The sequence below is a fragment of the Homarus americanus genome, unplaced genomic scaffold (assembly GCF_018991925.1).
Source record: "Homarus americanus isolate GMGI-L3 unplaced genomic scaffold, GMGI_Hamer_2.0 scaffold41366, whole genome shotgun sequence".
In the NCBI taxonomy this organism is placed as follows: Eukaryota; Metazoa; Arthropoda; class Malacostraca; order Decapoda; family Nephropidae; genus Homarus; species Homarus americanus.
Window position 1 is genome coordinate 3,759,293 of NW_024723541.1, and position 26,332 is coordinate 3,785,624.

Below are 26,332 nucleotides of genomic sequence, written 5' to 3' on the forward strand. Positions count from 1 at the left end.
GAGAAGCGGAAGAGGGAAGGGAGAGAGGAGAATGAGGGGCGAGGCAGGCTGAGAGAGGAGATGAAAAGAGGAATAAAGAAAAATGTGGTCGTGGTGGTGACAGAGTGGTGGCAGAGCGGTGGCAGAGGTAGCAGTGATGGTGTCAGTGATTATGGTGTCAAAAATAACAGTAGTAGTGGCATCCTAACTAGTAGTAATAGTTTATGGTGTCAGGGGTTGGTGGTAGAGATGGTGTCAGTGGTTGGTGGCAGAGGTGATGGCAGTAGTGTTGGCAGAGTTGGTGGTAGAGGTGGTGGTTAGTGGTAAAGGTGGTGTCACTGGTTGGTGTGCGGTAGAGTTGGTGGCAGAGGTGATGTCATAGGTTGGTATCAGTGGTTAGTGGCAGTCGTGTTGGTGGTAGAGGTGGTGTCAGCGATGGTGGCAGGCAGAGGTGTTGGGTGAGTGAGTGATGATTGTAGATGGTGAGGCTGGCAGTTTCTTCTACTCGATAGCAGGTCATTAGTTATAAGGCGGAGATACTCATTATAAACTCATAGACTCCTAGTAAACAACTAGCTGCTGAGAGATGGGCTAATTTATGAGGTGTGTTGTGTTGTGCTGTGTTGTGTTGTGTTGTGCTGTGTTGTGTTGTGCTGTGTTGTGTTGTGTTGTTGGGGCTTGTTCCAGTGTGTGTTGTGTTGTGTCGTGTCGTGTTGTGTCGTGTCGTGGTGTGTGTCGTGTGGTGCGTGTGGTGCTGTGTCGTGTCGTGTTGTGTCGTGTCGTGGTGTGTCGTGTGGTGCTGTGTCGTGTGTGCTGTCGTGGTGCTGTGTCGTGTGTGTCGTGCTGTGTCGTGCTGTGTCGTGTGGTGCTGTGTCGTGTGGTGCTGTGTCGTGTGGTGCTGTGTCGTGTGGTGCTGTGTCGTGTGGTGCTGTGTCGTGTGGTGCTGTGTCGTGTGGTGCTGTGTCGTGCTGTGTCGTGTGGTGCTGTGTCGTGTGGTGCTGTGTCGTGTGTGTCGTGTGGTGCTGTGCGTGTGTGTCGTGTGGTGCTGTGTCGTGTGGTGCTGTGTGTGGTGCTGTGTCGTGTCGTGGTGTGTCGTGTCGTGCTGTGTCGTGTCGTGTCGTGCTGTGTCGTGTCGTGCTGTGTCGTGTCGTGCTGTGTTGTGTCGTGTCGTGCTGTGCCGTGTCTCCCTCTACAAGCTTTTTTTAGTGAAAATATTGAGTCTACACAGCCCCTACCTGCTCTTAATCCTACCTGTGCCACACCTGTTATCTTCCTCACCCTCTTAATTACCTTCCTGTTATATACTTTCTCAGGTACACTTAATAGAATGTTTCCTACCTAACCTAACCTACCCTCATCGCCCCCCATAGTGTTAGGGTGATTAATCTTGAGGTGAAATAAGCTGGGGTGGATATTCTTCAGGTGATCCTACAATACTAAAAATCAGGGTATTATTAAAGCCAAAGGATATTAATTATGAATACAAGAATTTATTCGAATTTATAATGTATAACTCAAAAAGTTCCGACCAATTATTTATTATTTATTTATTTTTTATTTATTTATTTATTTTTCGTGGGGGGGGGGGGGCGCCCTGGTTGAGAGACGCCCCACTGAGCTGCGTCACAGACCAGGGCGTGAGGCAGTGGTCCCCTCCGTCCGTACACGTGTTGGTCTATGACAATGGTGTGTGTGTGTGTGTGTCCAGGGACCTGCTGTCACGTAGTTGTTGATTGTTTATTCAATTTTTCGCGTTCATACATGCGTGAATATTCAATAGTCCTCCATACGCGTGCGTTTATTTTAATACGCCCGATATTTATCTATCTATCTATCGCGTTTTGTCTATCTATCTATCTATGTATCTATCTATCTATCCTGTTATATTTCAAGGAATATTTAACAGTATTTCCTCATTAGTTAAATTTCCTTCTAACAGCGGGCAGTAATACTCTAGTTGTTCATCTTGATAGGAAAGAGTCAGGGGATGTTCAGTTTTTGTTCATTAGGTGATGGTTTGTTGGAGGAAGGGAGGCGAGGTTCCTGTTCATCTCTGGAGTAGTCTCAGGTGTTCAGTGGTAGTATCAGGTGTTCAGTGGTAGTCTTAGGTGTTCAGTGGTAGTCTCAGGTGTTCAGTGGTAGTCTTAGGTGTTCAGTGGTAGTCTCAGGTGTTCAGTGGTAGTCTCAGGTGTTCAATGGTAGTCTCAGGTGTTCAATGGTAGTCTCAGGTGTTCAATGGTAGTCTCAGGTGTTCAATGGTAGTCTCAGGTGTTCAGTGGTAGTATCAGGTGTTCAGTGGTAGTCTTAGGTGTTCAGTGGTAGTCTCAGGTGTTCAGTGGTAGTCTTAGGTGTTCAGTGGTAGTCTCAGGTGTTCAGTGTATTCGTCACCTGTGTTGTGATTGTTATTAGTCCTCCACCGCCCAGAACAGTGTACACAGCGCTATACTGAAGAGTGTACTGTCTGGCGTGTACTGTCTGACGTGTACTGTCTAGGCTCTAGGGTGTACTGCCTAGGGTGTACTACTTCCAACCTAACATAAGACTGAAACAGAAATATCCATAGAATATTTTATATCATTCAGTGAAATAATAATCGTAATTTCAGGCAAAAATAAATCTTGAGTCTCTGTGATGTCGCCTCCGCTGTCACTGATACCACACAAGACACACACACTGAACCATCTCCCAAACAGTATAATACCTCCACTATCACTCTGATATCCGGGACGCAGTTAGCGGTCCTCAATTGAAATATTAAATTCGCTCGCGTCACTAATAAAGACTGATAGAATTGGCAGGAATTTCTCTTCTATTTTCTCTGAGGCGCGGCGGCGGGTCTCTAGACAGCCTCTCGGTCTTACACCAAAACACGATCCTCATAAAGTCTTACCTTGAGGTTTTTTTGTCTGTCTCCTGAGCTGAAGACGTGAGGACACATCTAACTGACTCACTTAAATTAAGACACAAAGATGTTTTCTCAATAGTTCTTACGTTAAATTTTCCAATAGCTTATCCGAAAACGCATCAAACTGACTGTCGACGAGAAGACAATATAGATGTAGGATTTCAATTTAGAATCTGATCCCTACATGGTGATTGGCTCCTTCCTGCCACGTCATTGCTGATCCCTACATGGTGATTGGCTCCTTCCTGCCACGTCATTGCTGATCCCTACCTGGTGATTGGCTCCTGTCACGTTATTGCTGGTTTTGAAGTGACACATGTGTGTGTCTTTAGGTGACAGGTATGTATGTATGTATATGTATGTATGTATATATATATATATATATATATATATATATATATATATATATATATATATATATATATATATATATATATGTATGTATGTATACTTTCACCAGCACGACTAAACAGTAGATGGATTGAAGGTTAAAGTAAGCTAAACAATGGGAGGAAATAGTAGAAGAATCGGGTAGAGAGAGAGAGAGAGAGAGAGAGAGGTTAAACAAACAAGTAACAACATTCAACACACCCCCTTCTCATGCCCCCAACTTTTATACATAAGAAATAGGTTCTTATCCTTTACAGTAATCATAATGGTTCGTATCACCTTCTTGTTCTTGTTCTTCTTTCTTCTACGTAACCTGGGTAGTTTCTGTCTTTAAGTAACCTCCCTTCTATGAGTTGTTTAGGCTTCCATCTCATTAAGTAACTTGCCTGCTATAAGTACTATTCCAATTCTTCAAGGTCTTTTTCCATCTCCCTCTTCAACAACGTTCTCTGGGTGTCTGTGTGTAAGTCGCCTGGTTTCTGCTGTCGAGTGTAGACTAAAGGAGCTGATAGTATAGAACATCACTGCTCTCAGAACCAGACAAATGAAGTGAAAAAAAAAAACCCCGAGCCCAAATCGAAAAGTTGAAAAAGTTAAGTAAGAAACAGTGTCTCTCGCTTTAGTGTGTCTGTATCGGCCTCTCGAGCCACCTCAGAGCTCACCAACGAAGGTAACATTACTAAAGATATGTGTGTGTCATTCTCCGTCATCACTGGTTGATCGTCATACTTGATTCTGAGTGGCAGCGAGGAAGTCGTGTGTGTGTGTGTTTCTGTGTGTGTGTGTTTCTGTGTGTGTGTGTGTGTGTGTGTGTGTGTGTGTGTGTGTGTGTGTGTGTGTGTCCCTCTATACAGCACCTACAGAGGCCACCACCACCTCTACAGTACAGAGGACGGGCGTCTCAGCCGTGCATCAGGGTGGGGCTTAGGTCGCCTCCCATTGTGTGAGGGTAAACAGTGAGGCCCAGACGGTAGCGGGTGCCGGCGGGGCTGAGGGAGGCGAGGCGGGCGACGCGGCCTCCAGTCACCAAGAGACAAGAGATATGCATTATCTTAATTCTCGAGATGGTGCTGCTATCGGCGCCACCACTGCCGCTACTGCCATCGGCGCCGCCACTATACGGTTACTGGCACTGTCGTCAATGTTGTCTCTTGCCACTCCACCACAACACCTCACCTCTCACCCTCACCTCTCACCCTCACCCCTCATCTCTCACCTCACATAATTCTTACTGTACTAATTGTCTCCAGCGTTTTAGAATTTATGTATAATTATTGTGAATCCCTTTTGTAGACCAGAGAGAGAGAGAGAGAGAGAGAGAGAGAGAGAGAGGAGTAGTACAGCAAGTGTCCATCATTAGAATATGTTACAATAATATCCATCAGAAAAAACTCCACGCGTTAATTAGTCAGAAACTCCGCCAGACTGCACCATTGGTCAATATATACCTTTGATGAAGCCCACCTCCCCCGCAGCTGTAGTCTCTCCCTCCCTCCTTCCTTCTTTTCTTCCCTCCCTCCCTCACTCCCTACCTCTTTCTTTCTTTTCCTCATTGCATCTTTCTCTCCCTCTCCCCCTCCTTCCCTTCCTCCCTCCTTTTCTTTCTTCTCCCTTCTCTCCTTCCCTCCCTCTCAATTTTTTTCCATCCTCTCCCTTACTTCCTTCCTCTCTCTTTCCTTCACTCCCTCCCTTCACTCCCTCCCTTCCTCCCTCCCTCTCCCACTACGCATCATACACTGCAAATTTCTTGATGTGAAATATAATAATGGATGTTTTTACAGTGTAGTGTAGACAGACAGACAGACAGACAGACAGACAGGCAGACAGGCAGACAGAGAGACAGACAGACAGACAGACACTACTAACAATAGGTCGACATGTAACATAATCCTCGGTCCTTCAAGTCACAGTTGTACAATTTCCTGCCTAAAAAAAATTTGTGTCTGTCGGCATCGAAGTGACCAAACGACGTAGAGGCTAGAGAGAGATTTGGTTAGGTTAGATTTGGTTAGGTTAGGTTAGGTTTGGTTTGGTTAGCTTAGGTTTGGTTTGGTTAGCTTAGGTTAGGTTTGGTTTGGTTTGGTTTGGTTTGGTTTGGTTTGGTTAGGTTAGGTTAGGTTAGGTTAGGTTAGGTTAGGTTAGATTTGGTTAGGTTTTGTTTGGTTAGGTTAGGTAATTGTTATTTTTCCTAGGGCGAGTTAGAGGTTAGCCAGGTGGGTGGTGGGGGGGGGGGTACAGGCAGGTGAGGGCCACAGAAAAATTTGAAAATAAATTTCTCTTCGTCAAGCGACAGTGAGAGAGAATCATTTTAGGATGGAGTGAGATGGATAGTTGGTGAGCTAAAAGCCTCTCTCTCTCTCTCTCTCTCTCTCTCTCTCTCTCTCTCTCGCTTCTATCAATCTTTCTCACTCACTCTCCCTTCCCCTCAATCCTCCTTCGCTTCCCCTCACACGCCTCTCTCTCACTCACTCCCTCTCCCTCTCTGTCTCTCTCTCTCTCCCACTCACCTTTACTCTTATCCCCTCCTCTCTTACTCTCTTTCTCTTTTTCCTAGTTTCTCTTCCCTCTTGCATCTCCTTCCATCCCTTTACTCTCCCTTACCCTCTCCCCTCTACACCCTCCCTCACCCTCCCTCACTCCAACTTCCCTTCCGGTCCCCCCCTCCTCCCTCACCCCCCGAGAGTGAGTCTGGGAGATGGTTCAACAAGCGAGTCCTTTCACTGTAGGTGTTACGAAATTAATCTTATTGTGGAGTGAGGGCGAGTCTCTCTCTCTCTCTCTCTCTCTCTCAGGGATAAAAATGAAGGAACAAATCTCTGAGAATCGACCTGGTAGTTATTTTCACTAAGGATAGGAGGAAATGAGGGAGAGGGGAGAGAGGAGGGGAGAGGGAGAGAGTGAGGGGAGAGGGTGAGGGGTGAGGGACAGGGGAGAGAGTGAGGGAGATTGGTGAGAGAGCGAGAGAGAGCAAGGGGGCTGTGGAGAGTGACGAGGGAGAGTAGGGAAAATGAAAGGGAGAGGGGTGGGAGAAGGGGATGATGGAAGAGAGAGAGAGAGGGAGAGGGAGGAGGAGAGAGAGAGAGAGAGAGAGAGAGAGAGAGAGAGGCTGATAAATCGATGGAGGGGAAACTGCGGGAACCAAAGTTGGGAGAGAGAAAAGAAAATGTGAAACAGAGAGGAAAGTGTGAGAGATAAACAACGAATGAGGGAAGGAGGAAGAGGATGAGGGAAAGAGGAAATGAGTGAGGGGAGAAGGAGGGAAAGAATGTGGGGAGAAGGAAGGAATGAAGGCAAAAAATGATGGAATGAAAGCTAGGAGGAAGAAAGATGTCAAAAAGGGAAAGTAAAAATGGAAAAAGAGAGAAGAGGAAAATAAAAGAAAAAAATTAAGACAGTAAAAAGAAGAAAGTAGAGAGAAATAATAAAGAAAGGAAGAGAACTAATATAGAGAAAGGAAGGAATGAAAACAAAGAGCAAAATAAAGTAAAAGTAGAGAGTGAAAGTAAAAACATAAAAATAAGGCACAGAAACATTGATGAAAATAGGGGAGAAATGAACAGAGAAAGTATTGAAAATAAATCCAGGGAAAGTGTTCAGATGAGAGAGAAAGGTCTAAAGTAAAAGTGCTATAGAGAAAGAGGGAGAGAGAAAGAATGAAGAGTATAGATGAGGGAAGTAAGATAAAGTAGAGAGATAGAGAGAGAGGGAAAAAGAGCTCTAAATTGTGAAGGGAAGAGAGAGAGAGAGAGAGAGAGAGGGTGTGGGAGGGCGAGTGAGGGAAAGGAGATGTAGGAGGAGGAGGAAATGTATAAGAATATGGAGGAAGAATGGATAATAACAGCGTGGAAGAGAGTCTTATATGTCTACTTTCTAAGCCAGAGAAAGAGGAGGGGGGAGGGGAGCTGGAGGGGGGCAATGATTGGAAGGAAAGGAGGGAAGGAAAGTGGGTTGGAAGGTCGTAGGGACAGATGGAGGGAAGGCAGGGAGTATATAGGGAAGGAGGGGAGATCAACAGGGAGGAGGGAAGAGAAGGAGGGCTGAAGGGAGGGTAGCAGCAGGAAAATAGGAAGAGGGAAGAGGGAGGGGAGGGTAGCAGGAGGAGGGAGGGAAAGGTGGGCAGAGGGAAGGGAAAACAGCGTGAGGGAGGAGAAATAAGGTAGAAGGAAAAGGAAGACAGGGAGATGGAGAGGAGGGAGGGAGAGGAGGGAGAGAGGGAGGGAGTATATCTGATAGGATCATAATCATCCTCATCACAGACTTTACGGGTAATTAGACAGAAAGACTCGCTCTGAGGACCTGGGCGGCTCCTCCTCCTACTGCCCCTTCTACAGTCACTTATTGTATCCTGTTAACACCACAACCCTGTACGCGCACTGAGGTGACGTAGGTGGTGTAGGGAGGGTGTTGTGGTGCTGGGGTGTGTTGTGGTGTGTTGGGGGCGTGTAGTGGGGGGTGTTGTGATGGTGTAGGGAGGGTGTTGTGGTGGGGGTGTGGTGAGGGTGTTGGGGGCGTGTAGTAGGGGTGTTGTGGATGGTGTAGGTGCTGGGTGGTGCTGGGGTGTGGTGAGGGTGTGTTGGGGGCGTGTAGTAGGGGGTGTTGTTATGGTGGTATTTAGGGCGTGTGGTGGTGCTGAAAGTGTGTGTGGTGATAATGGTGCTGGGAGTGTGTGGTGATGGTGGTGGCCGGGAGCACTATAGGTCGAGGTGTAATGCGATTTATTAAACCACCTCTGACTAGCCTTAACGCACTTACCAGGGTCTTCAACAGCAACGCACTCACCTAGATGTTGTTACGCACTCACCTGGGCCTTATAAGTGAATATCTCTCAGACAGTCAGTGAGTCAGTGAATGTATACACACGTGGACGTTTATACACTCTGGTGGGCGTGTGTATGTGTGTGTGGGCGTGTACACAATCATCTCATTCCCTCAACAAGATAATCCGCCTCCATCACCAACTTGACTCTTGTCTCTGTGTTGGTGACGACTCCCTCCCTCTCCCTCCCCTTCCCCCCCTACCAGCCCTTAAGATGTGTGAGGGGGGAGGGGGGGTGGAGGGAGGGAAGGTTGGATGGAAGGAGGGACGGAAGAAAGGATGGTGAGAAGGAGGGAGGATGAGGAGAGTATCAAGACTATGAGGAGAGGAAGAGGAAGAAAGAGGAGGAAGAGGAAGAGGTGTGAAGAGTGAAAAGAAAGGGAAAGGATGTGTGGACAGTGAGAGGGGAGAGAAGAGGGTAGACGATGCTGCTAAGCGGTTGGGATCAGAGGGAAGAGAGAGAGAGAGAGAGAGAGAGAGAGAGAGAGAGAGAGAGAGAGCAACAAGAGGAGCCATAAACCTTGTTTCCCTGACCAACTTTTGTCTGATTCCCTTTTTTTTTCTATCAAGCCACAAACAGCTTTTTCTTCATCTCTCTCTCTCTCTCTCTCTCTCTCTCTCTCTCTCTCTCTCTCTTAGAAAACCAACTCATGGAGACCAGAACTTAATGGCGTCACGGAGACCATCATCTAGATCCAGTATGAGTCAAGAAATGCATCAAGAGACTCAGTAAATCTGGATACTTTAACTTGGATAAATTAACCTGGATAAATTAACCTGGATAAATTAACCTGGATAATTTAACATAATCAGTTAAAGTTTGTCAGTAAGTCAAAACCAGATAAGAATATGTCAGGTTATGTGTAGAAGTATATAGAGGAGATAGAGAATAATGGATAAATATGGATAAAAGTTAAAAAAAAAAGGGAACGAGAGGAGGAAGTATCACTGACGAGGCTACTTAGTAAACAAGTAGCAGTGAAGCGATGAAGTAAGTGATGTTACTTTATCTTACTTAGGATGATTTAAAGACAGATTAACGTATTACACTTTCATTTTTTTCTCTTGCCTTGAATGCTCTATTTTTTTCTTGCATTCTTTATTTTCTTTCAGTCTGTATTCTTCCTTTTTTTCTTTCATTCTATATATTTTCTTTTTTCTTTCATTCTGTAATTTTCTATTATTTCTTTCTTTATTCTTTCTTTTTTCTTTCAATATATTCTTTCATTTTCTTAGTTTTCTTCTTTTTCTTAATATTTTCATTCACAATTTCCAACTTATTAAGATGAATGAATAGGAAAGCCAAAAAATCCCAGATACGAAGGAATTGAAAGATGCAACAATAAGGGTATATACACGATGCATGATATGTTGCATGACCGACACACACAAGCACTGCAACAATCTCTAACTGCCTGCCTCATTATCCCATTGACCTCACAACACAAGTGGCATTAGTCGCTCTCATCCTTCTTCTCTATATACATTCTTTTACTTCCACTTTTAAATTCTAAATCATCCATTTCCGCTGCCTCAACTCTCTCTCTCTGGTGGGTGGTGGTTGGGATGGGTGGTGGTTGAGTGGTGGGTGTGGTGGGGTGGGGTGGTGGTGGATGGGTGAGGATAGGATGGTGGGTGTGTAGGGACCACGTCTTCCCCACCATCTACACGGTAAGTTGAGTGAGCCCTCCACACACACACACACACACCTCACACATCCCCGTCGTCAACAAAGGGAGAGACAGAGAGAGACAGAGAGAGATAGAGAGACAGAAAGAGAGAGAGAGAGAGAGAGAGAGAGAGAGAGACAGAGAGAGAGAGAGACAGACCCAGGTGTTGTATATTCCTCTCTCGTCATCGACAAAGTAGGAGCTTAACTGAATCTTATACAATGATTCCTTTTTCCACTCATCGACGGCAGCGAGAAGGACCTTGTTGTATAGGAGCTTCCCCCTTCTATTGATGTAATGGGATAAGGTTATTGAGAGTCTGGCGGCTTTCTGGTTGATTGATAGTGGATTAAGGATTGGTAATTGTTATGGCGCTAGCGTGTATGTATGTATGTATGTCACCTGTCCTTTCTCGCGCGTGGAGTGAGTTATATTGTACGTCTTTTGACCCACCAGGTGTATGGACAGGTGAGAGGTGTATGTGGTCTTTGTTGCATGTTCCTCGTGTTATAAAGCCAGGAAGACGCGACACACTACCTCTCCCTTCCCTCCCTGGCCCTGGCTCTCTCTACCACCCTCATGTTTATTTACTTTGATTTCCGTCCTTGCCTTGCTGATACAATTGTCGACGGGGGAACAATAGTGCTCTTGTGTCCTGGTAGCGCGTGTCAAGTGTCTCACCACTAAAACTTTCTCTCATTTTTTTTTTGGTGTGTAGTTGTGTTGTAGGGCGGAGACGCTGAGGGGTGAGGCGAGCAGTAAGGGTGGTCACTTGTTGTGCTCTGGGTGTGAGTGTTTGTTAAATGGTAAAGAATTTGTGAGAGGAGGATAAGGAGTTCTTCTACTTGTTGTTTCCCACGTCTCTCTCTCTCTCTCAAACGTTTTTTTTCCCTGGGTGCGGTGGCCTAATGGATACAACACTCAGATCTAGTCCTAAGGGTCGTTGGTTCTATCCCTGAGTACCCTGGGTCACCTAACAATAATATTCAAGATGGTGACGATTTTGTATATGTGGTTAATCACCTTATTACATGTGGGTACCTGAAGGTGAATACATGGATCCCAATACAACTGAATAGAGATAACCAAACCAATACTCACATCTATCTAAAACTATGACGTCATGAAGGTAAACAGTGCTATTACACCTTGTTATTAGGAATATTATTAACACTAGGAACCTTGAGATGGATAAAAGACATGGGGAATTTACTCTGAGATGTGTCCTTATGGGTGAAAAATAGAAGGAGCGGAAATGTGGTACTTGAGAATGTTGGGAATGTCTTTGAAGGAGAGAGTCAAGGGTGAAGGAGGTGGAAGACTGAGTGATACTGACTGTTGCTGTTGATGTTGTTATTATTGTTGTTATTATTGTTGTTATCATTGTTATTGTTGTTATTGCTATTATTGTTGTTTTTGTTATTGTTATTGTTAGGGTTGTTGTCACTGTTATTATTATCATCATCAGTAGTAGTAATAAGAGGCCCAGCAAGACACCATAGGGATACAGGGGTCTCCTCCCATACACCACTATTGTATCGCCCACTACACGGTCGATAAGGGAGACGGAGGGAGTGAGTATTTTTTACTTTTTCCTTCGTATTTGCCTCTCTCTCTGCTACCACAATAACAGCAGTAGGACCAGGGAACAGCAGCAGCAGCCGCAGCAGCAGTAGCAGCAGTAGGGACCAGCAGCTGCGACAGTGAGTGACGTGGAGACCCATGAGAGGACCTACCTGACGGCGGCATCACCTCCTAGGGGAGCTCCGAGCATTAGTGAAGTGTTGCCAGCCCCGCCCCCGCTACCTGCCACCCCGCGCCTCACACTCACTCACCTCATATTTGTGGCCACTCGCCTCTTGTTGGATCTGGCAACAATGACGGCTCGCTTAGTTTTTTTTTTTTACCATGCGTTCGTGGCTGCAGCTGTCGGGGTCTGTCGGGACTGTGTGTGTCAGGAGTGAATGTGTTGGGATTGTGTGTGTGTGTGTGTGTGTATCAGAAGTGAATGCGTCGTTATACACACTATATTATGCAGTAAGTTATACAATATTGAATCAGTCAGTCAATCAATCAGAATTAACATTCATGGAGCTGACTAACGCAGGGGAAGGTCTTACATTACTGTATAGGGAAACTTTTTGCGCTGTTTTATAAGTAATAAGTAAACTCTTCGCTGTTCCATAAGTAATAAGTAAACTTTTTCTACTGTTTCCTGGTTGACATGTGAACTTTTGAGATTGTTTCGTTCGCAAATAAACCATTCACTGTTTTCTTTGCCAATTAAACTTTTTGTCCAGTTTCATGCTTAAGAAGTAAACTTTCTACAGTATCAGAGAGTAAATCACCCTTGGCTATGAATAAATCCCGTAAAAAAACAAAACAAATAAATCAACTTTAAAACGACCAAAATAAAATTGAACCACCGAAACAGCGAAGCAAGTCTCAAAGCTTTCCTATTTCTCTAAAGTTATTGACGCATATATCCCCAGTCAGCTGAAACTGCTTCGAGATTACAAACGATACAACGAATCATAAATATAACCCCCTCCTCCCCCCCACCCCCAACCCAATTCCTTGAAGATCTGATTCACATAACAATTAAGGCAATGGTTTCTTAAATAGATCAGTGAAATATGAAGCAGTGTTATTTTTCTTCTCGAGCGGTGATAAAGGTTTCGAACTGTCTCTTGAAGTTAAGTTTGATATACATGTAAGGGGTTTTTGTGTTTTTTCTCCAAAGTTGTGATGTATAGAGAGGTTGTGTGTTGCATATTGTGTTTCTTAATGGTTGTGCTTTTTCTGCTGTGTGTTTCTGATGTTTGCCGTGTGTGTGTGTGTGTGTGTGTGTGTGTTGTTTTTGTCTCGTCACTTTTTATGGTAATATATTAATTTAAGTTATGAAGCTGATGATGTCGCTTTTCGTAGGCATCTCTCTCTCCGTCAAATAAAGGCGTCACAAACCCTCATAAGACCAACCTACAGATAAAATTAACACAATATTTTCCTCCTACAATATTTTTTTTTTTTTACGTCCGGAATTGAATTTACATCCAGATAAATTTGGAGTGAGTCTGGGCGGAACGGTCAATTAGCATATGGAAAGTGAAATAAGTTAACACTGACAGTCACTAATTAAACAAAAGTCGAAAACTGTTTCCTGGACGAGAAAAAAAAAACACACACACCTCACAACCTTGGTAAGTTTTGTCGTGTCTTGAGTTTTTTTTTATTATGATATAACTTAAAAAAAACACACACACAAAAAAACACTAAAATAAAACACTAAAATTTAATTGAAGATAACAGTATGGAGACTATGTGCTTTGTCTTGCTAGCTGGAGTGAGAAATGTTACTTAGTGAGGGAAATTTTCGTGACGCTTATGATGATAGTAACCATCTCCCCTTTCTTTCCCTATCTTGTTCCTGTCCCTCCTTTGCTCCTTTCCCTTTCTCCCCTCCTTCCTTCCCTTGCTCCTTTCCCTTCCCTCCTTTGCTCCCTTCACCTATCTCCTCTCCCTTCCTTCCTCCTTGCTCCCTTCCGTCTCTCTTTTCCCTCCCTACCTCTCTATTTTCCCTCCCTTCCTCCCTCTTTTCCCTCCCTCCCTCCCTCCCTCCCTTTTTCCCCCCTTTCTCTTTTCCTTCCTCTCTTTTTTTCCTCCCTCCCTCCCTCCCTCCCTCCCTCCCTCCTTTTCCCTACCCTCTTTTTCCTTACCCCTCTCTTTCCTCCCCCTTTTCTCCTCTTTTCCTCCTCCCTCTCTTTCTTTCTTCCCTCCTCCTTTTTCCTTCTCCCCCTTTCTTTCTCCTTCCCTCCCTCCTCCTTTCTTTTTCTCCCCCTCTTCCCTCCCTCCCTCTTTTCCCTCTATTACATCCTAATATAATCATCTCACTCTTGTAAACACAGTCAACAGCATACAACACATGTGAGACGACGGTTCCTATGTCTTATTTACACGACTCTCTTGTCCTAACATTTCATTTCTCAAGACTCACAGTTCAACAGTTACACCGGCATAACTTATTTAAGGGTTCCTCCGTCTGGGTCTTAGCGTTCAACTCTGTGACCTTCCCACCTCTCTCTCACACATACACACACACAGACCTCTCTCTTTATCTCACACATACACACCTTCTCTCTCTTTCTCTCTCTCACACACACACACCTCTCTCACACACAAGCAATGTATATGATTAGTTAGCTTCACTTTTATGTAGTACGCATTTAACTTGAGGATGTGGGGATAGTGTAGAGTTATTTCCACTTGTTGTTTCTGCTGTACTCTTGTTTTGTATCAGTAAACGCCCAGGCTGTTTTGTTTACAAGTCGAACCGTTATCGTATGCGGATGTGTCGTCGTTTTTCCTCATAAGTTGTCGTTCCTCTCGTAAATCAGATTAGGATTAAAATTGTGTTTTACTTATTATTAATGTATTATTTTGGTAAATTTGGTTGAGTTAGGTGAGGTATTTTATATGATATCACCCGTGTATGAAATGGGGTGTAAACGACCTGTATTTTCCCTCTTTTTTTTTTTAATCGAGGCTAGTGTGTACATTTATCCTTCCATTACTAATATGGAGAAAAAACTTAGTTAAGATTATGAATATTTTCCCTAGTGTATTTATTTATGTCTACTTATGTTTCTCTAATGAATAAATAAACATTCTTTGAGGTTTTCTTGCTGTTTGTGAGTTAAATGATGTTTCTTGTACTGACTAAACAAAAACATTGGACTCGCATTGTTGACAGAATATTTATTTGTGTTTCTCTAATGAATAAGTAAACATTTTTAGGGGGGGTTTTCATGTTAGTTGTATGTTGATTGATGTTTTTTTGGTAATGAATAAATAAAACATTCTTAGGGCCCAACATTTATTGTCGTTTCAGGTCATTATTTACAACATTGCACAAGGCAGAACACAGTGGATGAGGAAGCATTTATGAGTACCTCGAGGGCTTACACACACACACACACACACACATACACACACATCAACCTAACCAAGACACTGTATGATGATAATAATGCTGATAATGATAATAATAATAAATACATCAAGTCTCTCTCAACATAACTTTTCTTCATCCATTGTCTCACTATTCACAAAAAAACAAAAACAATAATGCTACTACCATAAGTCTGGCTCTCATTTTAATTATGCTAAAGAACTGGGTATGACTTAGCCTGTGTATGTAACTCGCAGCCAAAAAAGTATCTTTACGGAGAGGGTCGATGAATTTCACAATGAACACTGTGACTCCTGTTGTCTCGGTAGGGTTGTCATAATCCTTCGTCCGTTGTGTCATATTGTCAAACATAAAATCGTTAAGGTACTTTTTTTGAGGGGGAGCGAATATAAAGTTTCTGTTTATGACTTATGATACCTGAAGTGAGCCAACCAGATGTTACTTAATGGAAGTTAACGTAACATTATGATTTGGGATTAAGTTTCTTTTTGTGTTCCGCATCACCTCACTGTAGTTCACTGTACAGTACTTATTTTCACCACAGTGTCCTAATACATTAAGGTCGTTTATCACACATACAGTCTATGTCATACACATCTCTGTAGCACAGGTAAATTGAAAACCAAACACAGGTAGGTCGTCAGTCCTTAAGCAAATCAATCTCTATAATCATCATGTCTCATACAATGTTTTTTTTCTTTAATATGAATATGATTAATGACTATACCGTATATGCATGAGGTTCATGACTAATATGCCAAGACTTGTTTGACTCAGTACAGGTGAGTCTATACAGGTAGCCTCGATAGGTAATGATGGGGGGGTAGTACACAGTGATTCAGTGAAGGGGGACACGTGTACAAGGTGTGTGTTTGTGTGTGTTTACGTGTGAACCTGAATGCAGCGACACACACACATACATGCACACACACACACACACACACACATACACACACACACACACGTTCAGTTGTTGTTGTTTAATCATTCCTCGTGTGTATATTTGTCGTTAATGGTGAAATGGATCCCAGCCTTATTAAGCTCTGATTCAGGTGGTTAGGTTAGGTTAGGTTAGGTTAGGTTAGGTTAGGTTGGAATTTGTTTGGACTGGGCTTCATTAAGTCCATATGCGTCATTAAGTGTGAGGGAGAGGTGGTGTTGGTGGTGTTGGTGATGGTGTTGGTGATGGTATGTGTGTGTGTATATCCGCCAAGCACAAGGTCTCCGCCACACTATGGACTGCACTGAACGACACAAGCGATATGTATACATTACGCTATTATTTAACACAGTGATAACAAGTCGATGGTCCAGCAGAGGTAGACGAAGAAAAGCTTACGTCACGTCACGCAATAGAGTTCATTCTAACACTAAAGTATTATAATAAACCAACAAACTAAATACTGATATGAATAGTAATACATGTAAAATAAAACTGAAATCATACATAGGAGATACAATACATATACATAGATGTGTTTTAATGAATACAGGAATGTACGTCAGAACATAAAGAGAAGATAGGGTGGGTTTTCAGGGCTCATACAGTATACCATGTGAAGGGGTATACCGTGTGGCACTCCCCTCACCCCACCCCCCCTCCTACACACCCCTCAGAGGGCACAGTAATTGAGGGAAACTTAACATAAAACATCGCCCTCTGTGTGTTTCGAAGCTTAAATGATATATATGAATGTTTATCATAAAGACTAGGAAGGTACGTTGTTTGGCGGAGGTGTTGACAGACACTTTATATTATTATGTTGCGTATAGACATCTTCCCATACGAAGAGCAACTCGTGGGGTCACACTTAGGCATAGTAATTCATATATTATGGAAGAATCTGACATTCTAAAACCTGACACAATGATCTGTACAAGACTTATGATACAATAATGCTCTGAACCTCATATGCTCCTCCCGCCAGTAGACCTGTGATGGGCGACGAGGGGGCAGCACCTGACCCCCTAGGGACACCTGAGCCAGAGTACCTCGTCCTGGGCTCTGCAGTACCTCCATCGTTAACCTCACTTTCGTTATTCACAACTCTCAAGTCTGTGTTCTGTTTCACTTGACGCCAACACGCTTATGGAATATTAGGTAACAGCCGATGATGTAGTTCACTTATCACGGAAGTTTATGACTACGCAAGAGTTTATTTTTCTTCTCTTAATCACTTGTAGGAGCCGAGTGACTGTCATACTCACGCCCCTGTACTAGAGTATGTGCAGGCTAGCGGACACTACAGCTCTCACCTCACCAACTGAGAACAGTGACTGAAGACACACACTTAGCGACACAGCATCGTGTATCTCACAGACTTTTGTTCTGCTTCAGATACACGAAAATATGAACAGAAGTAACAAAAGCAGAATTCCTTTAGTAATTTATCTCAGCTTCATTATTGTTTCACTTGACAGTCAGGAACAAGTGGAGTGTAGGTCCCTGAACAGCTGCAACGATGAATGATGCAACTGTGTACCGCTTCTCACCTGCAGCTGACGACACATAACACTACCAGTGACATGTGCAGCTGTGTACATGTCACCTTAACACCATGACGCTCCTAACACACCATCATAACTCACTATACCGAGTTTATTTAAAGGAGTTTCATGACCCACTTCAACCCTGCCATATTTAATGAAACCCGGACTCGTGTTGTCAGTGCGTTAGCGTCCAAACAGAAGCTTCTCTCAGGGGCTCCAGCGGCGGTGAGACAATATTAGGAACATTCTTCAACACAGCCCAGTGTTTACTCTCCGTCGACCATAATACTCCACACGTGACACACTTCCTGCAGGTCTCACACACGCTGACGCCTCAATTGTATGCGCTCACATGAATAGATCCCGAGAATAAGAGAGTTCGACCTGAAACGTGAAGTTGAATGTAACCTGAGGGAAATGAAAATGATGTTTGGTGGTGTGGGGAAGGCGGACCACTTACCCCATGTATCTAGGGTGGCTGGTCAAATAGGCCCCAGTCCTAATAGATCCCAGTCCTAATAGACCCCAGTTCTAATAGACCCCAGTCCTAATAGACCGCAGTTCAAATAGACCCCTGTTCTAATAGATCCCAGTCTCCAAATGGGACCAAATCCCAATGGTTAGGGTAGATTGAGAATAGGGTTGGTTCTTATTTGACCTGCGACCTGTACCTAGTAGCGAGGGCGAATACGTACACACACACACACACACACACAGTAGTAAACAACGCTTAAGGTTTATACTGATATGGCGAAGGAGATTAAGGCTTCTCTTATAGCGAGAACTTTGACGTCGAAGAAGGTGAAGGAGGAGGGATGACCACGGGAACACCGCTCACAGAAGGGACAGAAGGAGGAGGGATGACCACGAGGCACACAACTCGTAGGGGGGGCAGAAGGAGAGAAAATTTCACTCATTTATCAGAACTCTTTGCATTAGGGCACTAAAATAATTCTGTGGTCTTTGCAGCACACACACACACACACACACACACACACACACGTAATTTTCGCTGAGAGTGAAGTGAGTTAGTGAGTGTCGTGACTATGGTAGACCAAGAATCCCACATTGATTGGTTTCCGTCTCTCGTGTTTACCTTCTTAGTACGAGAGTGTCTTGGGGAACTGTTGTTGTACTGGTGATGTTGTCCAGAGAGTTAAAGAAAACGGGAGATAGGAAGAAAATGATTTGTTGATTAATTTAGAGGACGTGTTGTGTATGTATGTATTGAGACACACACACACACACACACAGTTGCAATAAATGATTAAACCAAACACAAATTTCAATAGATGTTTCGTCTATGTGTTTCAGCCTCCCAGACAAGAACTCAGTACTTATTAACGTTGGTCTTGGATAAAACAAATTCTAATCACTCAAACTCATCGATTTTTGGTCATTATTTCCCTTCGTTGTTTTTTATTAAGAGGATCTGAGAGTCCGATAAGCCATTAAGACATCCATTACTTCATCTGTCTCTTGCAACATCAAAGAACAACACAGATTGCAATACACGCTCTTTGCAATGCTCGCATGGCTATTTTTTCATCCATGCTAAAAAAAAAAGGACAAAATCAATGCCATTCATGAAATACTGATCAACACACGCTCACCTGTTCACCACGTTTAGGTCACACACACAAAAGAAAGTAATAGAAAAAGTCAATGATTAGTGGTGCAGTTTCTCATTAGGAGAGTTTCCGGAAAAATGGTAATATTTGTGGGAGGGTGGCGAGAGGGGAGGGGGTGAGGGGAGATGGAGAGGGGGGATGGAAGAGGGTGGCAATAGAGGGGGGAGGGACTGCGGAGGAGAGGGACGGAGAATGAGAAGTGAGGTAGGTAAGGAGTATAGGATGAGTCTTCCTACCCCGTTGTGTTCTACTCTCACTCACTCACTCACTCACTGGTCAACGTCTTTATAGCCACAATAAAGTTCTGAGTTTTCACGATGCGTTGATTTCCTGCAGAAGGATTAGGTCTTCGTCAGAGATACACAGTTTGATTACCAGTCGCTGTATTTTTCTACCAAACTGAGAAAGATGCCACCATTTTATAGTGTCTTTGGTCAACACTGGTCGGAGGTGAATACATAGTTACACAGATCGTCATGTTGAATTTCCACACATAACCACACGCTGTTGTATCTTATAGACATCTTCACTTCACACTCAGCACCTGTAGTGAATATTGACAATAATTTATCAAATCAAAGTTTCAACCCAGAAGTAGTCGAGGTTTTTAAGGATTCAGGTGTATAGATGCGGTAGATTTGCTGATGATTGCCTACAGGTGAGGTACTCGGGTCGCCCAGAGTGCCAACAGCGGGGCGAGGGCCAGGCTGAGGATGGTGAGAGGCGAGGTGGTGAGGTGGCCCCCGCTGCCGTGGTCCAGGGAGCTGCCGTAATTTGGCCGACGTCCGTGGTGCGCGGTGCTGCGGTAATCTGCCTCTATCGGGAGATACACACTGGGTCATTAACACGGGGTCATCAACCAATACTACCCACTAGCGTTTTATTAAGGAAGTTTATAATAAGTAAACTATAGTAACCATTATTATTATTATTATTATTATTATTATTATTATTATTATTATTATTATTATTATTATCATACTCGTGTGTTGATGCTCAGTGCACTCACCCTTGTCGTCGTGAGGCTTAGGGTGTCGGTGCTGGCCAGGCAGATCGTTGATGCCCTTAGGGTGATGGTAGACGTCGTACTTCTTGCCTTCTGCGTGAGGGAGAGAAGAGAAGGGCCTCATTACATGCGCCAGTCAGCTCTATGAATATCAATCTTGACATGGACTCATTCACACACAGAGTAAGGAAGGTAATCCTGGTTTGGTAATTAGGAGAAGCGTAATTAAGACGAAGCCAGGTGGTAAAGGTGTCACTGTCATGCAGGTTGCAGAGCTTGGTGGGTGGTGAGGTTAAGTAGTGTTGTGGTTGAAGGGGCAGGTATGGTGATTGAAGGGGCAGGTATGGTGATTGAAGGGGCAGGTATGGTAGTTGAAGGGGGAGGTATGGTGGTTGAAGGGGCAGGTATGGTGGTTGAAGGGGCAGGTATGGTAGTTGAAGGGAGCTTAGTGCTTGTAGGTGGTTGAAAGGGGCAGGTATAGTTGAAGGGGCAGGTATGGTAGTTGAAGGGGCAGGTATGGTAGTTGAAGGGGCAGGTATGGTAGTTGAAGGGGCAGGTATGGTGGTTGAAGGGGCAGGTATGGTAGTTGAAGGGGTAGGGAATGGATGCAGTACAATAAAGCAGGGTGGTAGCGGTACCTTTCATAAATTAGTGGGTCGTAAAGGGTGGGCGGGCGACGGCGGCACTACGAAGGGTGGCAATGGGCGGGCGGTGGGTGGGTCAGGAGAGGGTGGCAATGGGCTGGCGGGGGTGGGTAAAGGGAGGGTGACAAAAAAAAATGGGCAGGCCGGGGTGGGTAAGAGGAGGGTGGCAATGGGCGGCTGCAAGGTAATAACGATACCTTTCATGTGGTGGTGGGTGGTGGTTGGTAGAGGTCCATCTCCAGATTCCACCTCGTTCTCCTCGGGGCCAAACACACCGTTGCTGTGAGCTTTGGGGGGTTCAATCTCTGTCGCGGGGAGAGGAGACATACTGCCGTCAGCACATGCATGGGATGGTGATGGTGGTGGTGATGGTGGTGTGGTGATGGTGGTGTGGTAATGATGTGGTGAAGTGGTAGTGGTGGTAATGGTGGCAGTGAATAGCGATATAGTGCTTAGGAGTTTAATGATGGTAACGTGCGTGTGTGTGTGTGTGTGTGTGTGTGTGTGTGTGTGTGTGTGTGTGTGTGTGTGTGTGTGTCTCAGTCACAGGTGAGAGATTTTGAAGGTGCTGGTGATGGCCTGCTGGTGGTCAGGTAGAGCAGGTGGGTGGTAGCTAAGGGCTTGACCATAAAATAAACGCCACTGCAGGCAAAAGGCGGGCGAACCCTCGTCTTATCTAGCTGTCGTAAGCGAGTCAGTCATTGCTGGGAGGAGAGAGAGAGTGACTGGTGCTATTGATTGTGCGTGATGGCGGCTGTTTTTATAATAGGAACCTTACGAGCCTAGGATTGGTGTTGCTAGGGACTGATGGTGTTGCTGGGTATAGGTGGTGTTGCTAGATAAAGGTGGTGTTGCTAGATAAAGGTGGTGTTGCTAGGTATAGGTGTTGCTAAGTACTGGTGGTGTTGCTAGGTACTGGTGGTGTTGCTAGGTACTGGTGGTGTTGCTAGGTACTGGTGGTGTTGCTAGGTACTGGTGGTGTTGCTAGGTGCTGCTGGTGGTGTTAGGTACAGCTGGTGTTGACAGTGGTCCTAATAAGTTAAATTCCAAGCGAATAAACTAAAATAAATCGATCAAAAACATTCTATACTAAACACACCAAAAAACAATGTATAAAAATAAACATCGTCTTATCCAAATATACGGGAATAAACATAAACATATCCAGCAACTCAACACCCAATATTCACCTTCCTCAACACTAGGCTGGACAAGAACACAGTGTTTAACCTTTACTTGTGTTTACTGATAATGTGAGGAAGAAAAATTATTACTCAACAAAAGTCCTCAATTCTTATCTGGGTTCTCTTTTGACCCTCATTCATGGCCTTCAGAGACCATGAATCTCAATCATGGCCTTCGGGGACCACGGCCTTTAGAGACCTCCACGCAACTCATTTTTCTCTTGTTTTCTGTGACGGCAACGAGGGACTGTGTTATATGAAGCTACATACATTTTTAACTTCTATTATTTTGGCATTAATGACGAGAGGTAGAATTGGGATGAGATGAAGAGAAAGGTGGAATATAAGTCTTGAATACCTGTTACTTTGATAGTTGGTACCGTGTGATGCTAAGAGATGGGAGATACTAAGAGGAGAAGGAGATGAAGGAGGAGAAGAAGAAGGGGGAAGAAGGAGAAGGGAAGGAGAAGAAGAAGGAGAAATATGGATAGTTAATCAAGGTGGAATAATGGCGTCATTTTCCTTTCATTACTTAAATACAACTTCTTCATCACATTACCACATACAGTACACTCATACATCTTTGACAACGCCTCGAATAAACTAAACAGAATTTCGGGATACACACAGTCCATCATCTAACAAGGTATAAAAGGTGAATAGCAAGAAAAAAAAATAACCAGATAACTAGATTTAGAGAGTGATAAAAATGCAGAGTGCAAGTGGGTGAGTTGGAAGAAGAGGGGGAGAGGAGAAGGCAGGGGTGGGAGGGACGGTTCATAGTCTCTCCACCCAGCCACCCACAATGCCAGCTTCGCCTTTACCAGCAAACTGAGTTACCTACCTCGATGGAAGTCTGAATAAATTATGTAGATTGAAGAGTAATTTAATCTACCTGTGCTAGACCCCGTGGTAAAAAGGTACCTCCGTGGCAGAAGGGTCTAAGACGTTTGATTTTATTACCTGGATTCTTGGAACACATCAATGAATTTTAAACCTTTTTTTGGGGTGGGGGGGTGGGGTTGTTTTATCACGAGGGGACACTGTCTTCTTCGTCGGGAGGTTGTGTGTACTGCTGTGTACTGTACTATTATGTATTACTGGGTGTTATTGTGTACTTGTGTGTGCCTCTCTGTACTCTGGTGTATTGTAACGTGGTCCAAAGTACTCTCATTTACTCAAATATACTCTCGGGTACTTCTTTGTACTCTTGAATACGCCTATGTACTCCTGTATACCCCCCCTGTACTCTTTTATACGCCTATGTATTCCTATACCCTCCTATGCGCCTTTATAGTCCTATGTACTCTCGTGTAGTCCTATGTACTTGTGTGTGTACTCTCAGTGTTCTCATAAAGGGCTTTTTTAATACTTTTACACAAGTTTGTTTTCCAGTGTCTCGATAAGGAAACTTTTTCACCACGTACAAAGCTGCTGTGTGATACGGCGGTGAAATGTGCGACAGAACCAAACAGCCGACGACAAATTAGATTTCGTTCTGTTGTCCCACTAAAGTAACTATGGAACCTGTGAAAGGAACGGCAGGGGGGGGGGACGGGGAGGGACAGGGGGGAGGGAGGGGGGCAGTGTTTGTAGCCCAGGGAAGGTACGGAACTTGGTAGTATCAGTGGTAAGTAGCTTTAAGTAGCTATGGAACGTAGTAGTATCAATGGTAAGTAGTTTTAAGTAGCCATAGAACTTGGTAGTATCAGTGGTAAGTAGCTTTAAATAGCCACGGAACTTGGTAGTATCAGTGGTAAGTAGCCCTAAATAGCCACTGAACTCCGGAGCATGAATATTAGTGAAAAATTGCACTACTAGTACAGTACACAGACGACAGGGGGCGTTGATGTAAAGTACTTGTAAACAAAGACAAGTGACATAGACAAAGGCAGAGAATGTGTAAAGAAAGAAAGAAAGAAAGAAAGAAAGAAAGAAAGAAAGAAAGGAGAGAGGAAAACAGATATATATATATATAGACAGAAATACATAGATATTATATCGCGTGAAATATCGAAATAGCAATCAAAATTTCCGATATTTCGTTGTATTGTTGACACTATTTTATATACAGTGACCACAGCTGTTGTAAGAGTGAAGTGTAGATGGCATACTATAGAGCCATCTCTCTCTCTCTCTCTCTCTCTCTCTCTCTCTCTCTCTCTCTCTCTCTCTCTCTCTCTCTCTCTCTCTCTCTCTCTCCACCTTTAAACATTTTGGAGTCACTATTCCACCAGTACCACCACCTTCCTTCTTTCCTTCCCCTTCCCATTCTCCCTCCCTCCCTCCTTCCCGCACCTCTTCCCCACAACATAAAGCCTCCCCTTTCTGAAGTAAAAATTTGTACAAGTGCCTCCTGGACGCACTCGAGGGAGGAGCAAAAGGCTTCACCCTAAAAGAGTTTCATTCGCGTCCTCTCCTTACCTGAGTGAGAATTTATTGTCTGGTTACCTGTTTGTCTCGCTGTAATTTTCCCTCCATTGTGAGGTGTTTGGTGGCGAGGGTCCCTGAGGCGGCCTGGGTAGGGGAGGGTGAGGGGAAGGGGGGTGGGGGTAGAGGGGGTGAGGATGGGAGGGGCGTTCACATTTCTTCTGTGTCATTGTCTTTCTCTCTCTCTCTATCTCTTCTTCTTCTTCTCTACAGTGGCACTTCCCTTTCTATAGTGGCACTCCTATATAGTGGTAGTTGTTTCCGATAGTAGTAGTAGTAGTAGTAGTAGTAGTAGAAGTCATAGTGTTAGTAGTGGTAATTGTAGATGTGGTAGTAATAGTGGCAATGGTAGTAATTGTGGTAGTAATAGTAGTAGTAGACGTGGTGGTGGTGGTGGTAACGGTGGTAGTTGTTGTAGTAGTGGTAGTAGTAGTGGTGGTGGTCGACGCCTTAGTCTAATTGTCTTAACCTAGAGCTGAGAAATTAAATGCCTACACTTCTTAACTCTTAGGGAGGGTCTAAATATTTATTATTAACCTAACCTAACCTAACCTAACCTTGCAACTTTCCTAATAATCAAAACACAATTAAATGCAAAAACTCACCATACAATTAACACGGCCCAGCTGTTCTACCTGCCTCAACATTTGCCAATAAAACGCTTGACAAATCACCTGTGTCAACCAACTACCAAACAAACATGTGTCAGCCGTGGTCAGGAGCGGTGGTCGGGTCAGCCATAACTCGGTGAGGACAGAGGCGGCTGAACACAATCAGAAACTAGTCAATTTGGCATCGAGAAGCGAAAACCACCCAAGGGACACACTACCCAACCTCCAGTACTACACAGCTGACCACCGCTGACCCTCGGCCTTATACTGTGATGGTCTCAACTGCTGGTGATTGTTGTAGTGGTGATGATGGTGTGGGGGATGGTAGTGGTGATGGTGAAGGTCTCGTAATATTGGCTGGATGGTGTGTAGAGGAATTGATGGTGAGGGTGGGTGTGATGGTGGACCAGGGCAGTTCCGTAATACCAGGAGATGCGTAAAATGTGTTGATGGTCTGGCTGAGTTTTTATGTGTCTTAGAGCTGTCAACGGCTCCTGACACTACTTCTTGTTATGTCGTGGCTGTCAGCATCGTGGGGCTATGAGGAAGACTGCTGCTGTGTTGTGTAAGCTACCTGTGCTATGTATGTATGTATGTATGTATGTATGTATGTATGTATGTATGTATGTGTACGTGTGTGACCCTTGCTGTGTTACTGTGAGGGAAGACAGGAGGCAGGAGGAGGGTGAAGGATGTTCTCATATTGTAGGATTTCGTTAAGTATTTTAGGAATAACGTGTTGCTGTGGTGACCTGTGGTGGGATTAGGTTAAGTTAGGTCAACATAGTGTTTATAGTCTTAGTGTTGTTGAGAGATAAATCACACACACACATATCCTTTCTCTCTCTCTCTCTTCACTGATTCACTCATTCAAACACCCACCCACTCACCCCCACCCACACCCACCCCCCACATCCACCCCATCCACCACCCACCCCACCCCACCACCCACCCCCCACCACCATACCCACCCCACCCCCTCCCACACCCACCCCCATCCCACCCACCCACCACCCCACCCCACCCACCCCACCCACCCATCCACCCACCACACCCACCCATCCACCCCCACCCCCTACCCACCCACCCACCCACCCACCACACCCCCACACCCACACATGAGCCTGATAGCTGTCCCGTCTCACCGAGAGTTCTTGGCAATGCACTTAAAGGTTCCTATATCCTGTGGCTCCACCCTACGGATCCTGAGCTTCATGTATACCTTATAGGAGTTCTCGGTCACTATAGGCTCGTAGCGCTCATCTGAGGGGCGTGGGCAGAAGAGGACCAGTTAATTTATTTTTTTGAGGGTTGATGTAGGTAGGGAGAGAGAGAGGGGAAGAAGAGAGGAGAAAGGGGGGGAGAAAGATGGGGGGAGAGAAAGAGAAGGAAGGGGGAGAAAGAAGGGGAGAGAAAAAAGAGAGGAGAAAAAATATGAAGAGAAAAGGGGGGAGAGAGAGATGGGGAGAGAAAGAAGGGGGTGAGAAGGAAGGAGTAGAGAATGAATGGAGAGAGAGAGAGAGAGAGATAAGTTTATTTTTAACATAATATTAAGTTCAATTTAATTTGCTTTATATTAATTTATCATTGTATAAACTAACGATACA

The 26,332-nt window shown here is 44.4% G+C and overlaps 2 protein-coding genes and 2 long non-coding RNA genes across 6 annotated transcripts in view; 2 read left to right on the forward strand and 2 right to left on the reverse strand.

Moving 5' to 3' along the window:
- The first annotated feature begins 17,808 nt into the window (after positions 1–17,808).
- On the forward strand, positions 17,809–18,573 carry LOC121863574. The gene is made up of 3 exons (XR_006088425.1): positions 17,809–17,935; positions 18,189–18,221; positions 18,452–18,573. It is a non-coding gene; the product is annotated as an uncharacterized LOC121863574 (long non-coding RNA).
- An 855-nt stretch (positions 18,574–19,428) lies between these two features.
- On the reverse strand, positions 19,429–22,660 carry LOC121863576. Its single transcript, XM_042362291.1, has 3 exons — positions 20,698–22,660; positions 19,860–19,949; positions 19,429–19,666 (listed from the first exon to the last, which is right to left on the reverse strand). The coding sequence occupies exons 1-3, from the start codon at positions 20,825–20,827 to the stop codon at positions 19,503–19,505; spliced, it is 384 nt and encodes a 127-aa protein (XP_042218225.1). The 5' UTR covers positions 20,828–22,660; the 3' UTR covers positions 19,429–19,502.
- On the forward strand, positions 20,698–25,978 carry LOC121863577. The gene is made up of 3 exons (XR_006088426.1): positions 20,698–20,807; positions 24,491–24,495; positions 25,849–25,978. It is a non-coding gene; the product is annotated as an uncharacterized LOC121863577 (long non-coding RNA).
- Positions 25,852–26,332, reverse strand: part of LOC121863575 (lachesin-like) — a 50,871-nt gene continuing 50,390 nt past the window's right edge. For all 3 annotated transcript variants that reach the window (XM_042362290.1, XM_042362289.1, XM_042362288.1), the window contains one exon: positions 25,852–25,988. In XM_042362290.1, coding sequence (XP_042218224.1) covers positions 25,867–25,988 — 122 coding nt within the window. In that variant the 3' untranslated portion in view covers positions 25,852–25,866. The remainder of the gene's footprint in view (positions 25,989–26,332) is intronic.

What these genes read in the sequence shown, in the direction of transcription:
- LOC121863576 (XM_042362291.1), bottom strand. Translation starts at nt 20,827, where the DNA reads ATGTCTCCTCTCCCCGCGACAGAGATTGAACCCCCCAAAGCTCACAGC. An exon ending in CACCCACCACCACATGAAAG is followed by an intron (nt 19,950 to 20,697) that starts GTATCGTTATTA and finishes TCCCTCACGCAG; the next exon opens with AAGGCAAGAAGTACGACGTC. An exon ending in TAAGCCTCACGACGACAAGG is followed by an intron (nt 19,667 to 19,859) that starts GTGAGTGCACTG and finishes ATCTCCCGATAG; the next exon opens with AGGCAGATTACCGCAGCACC.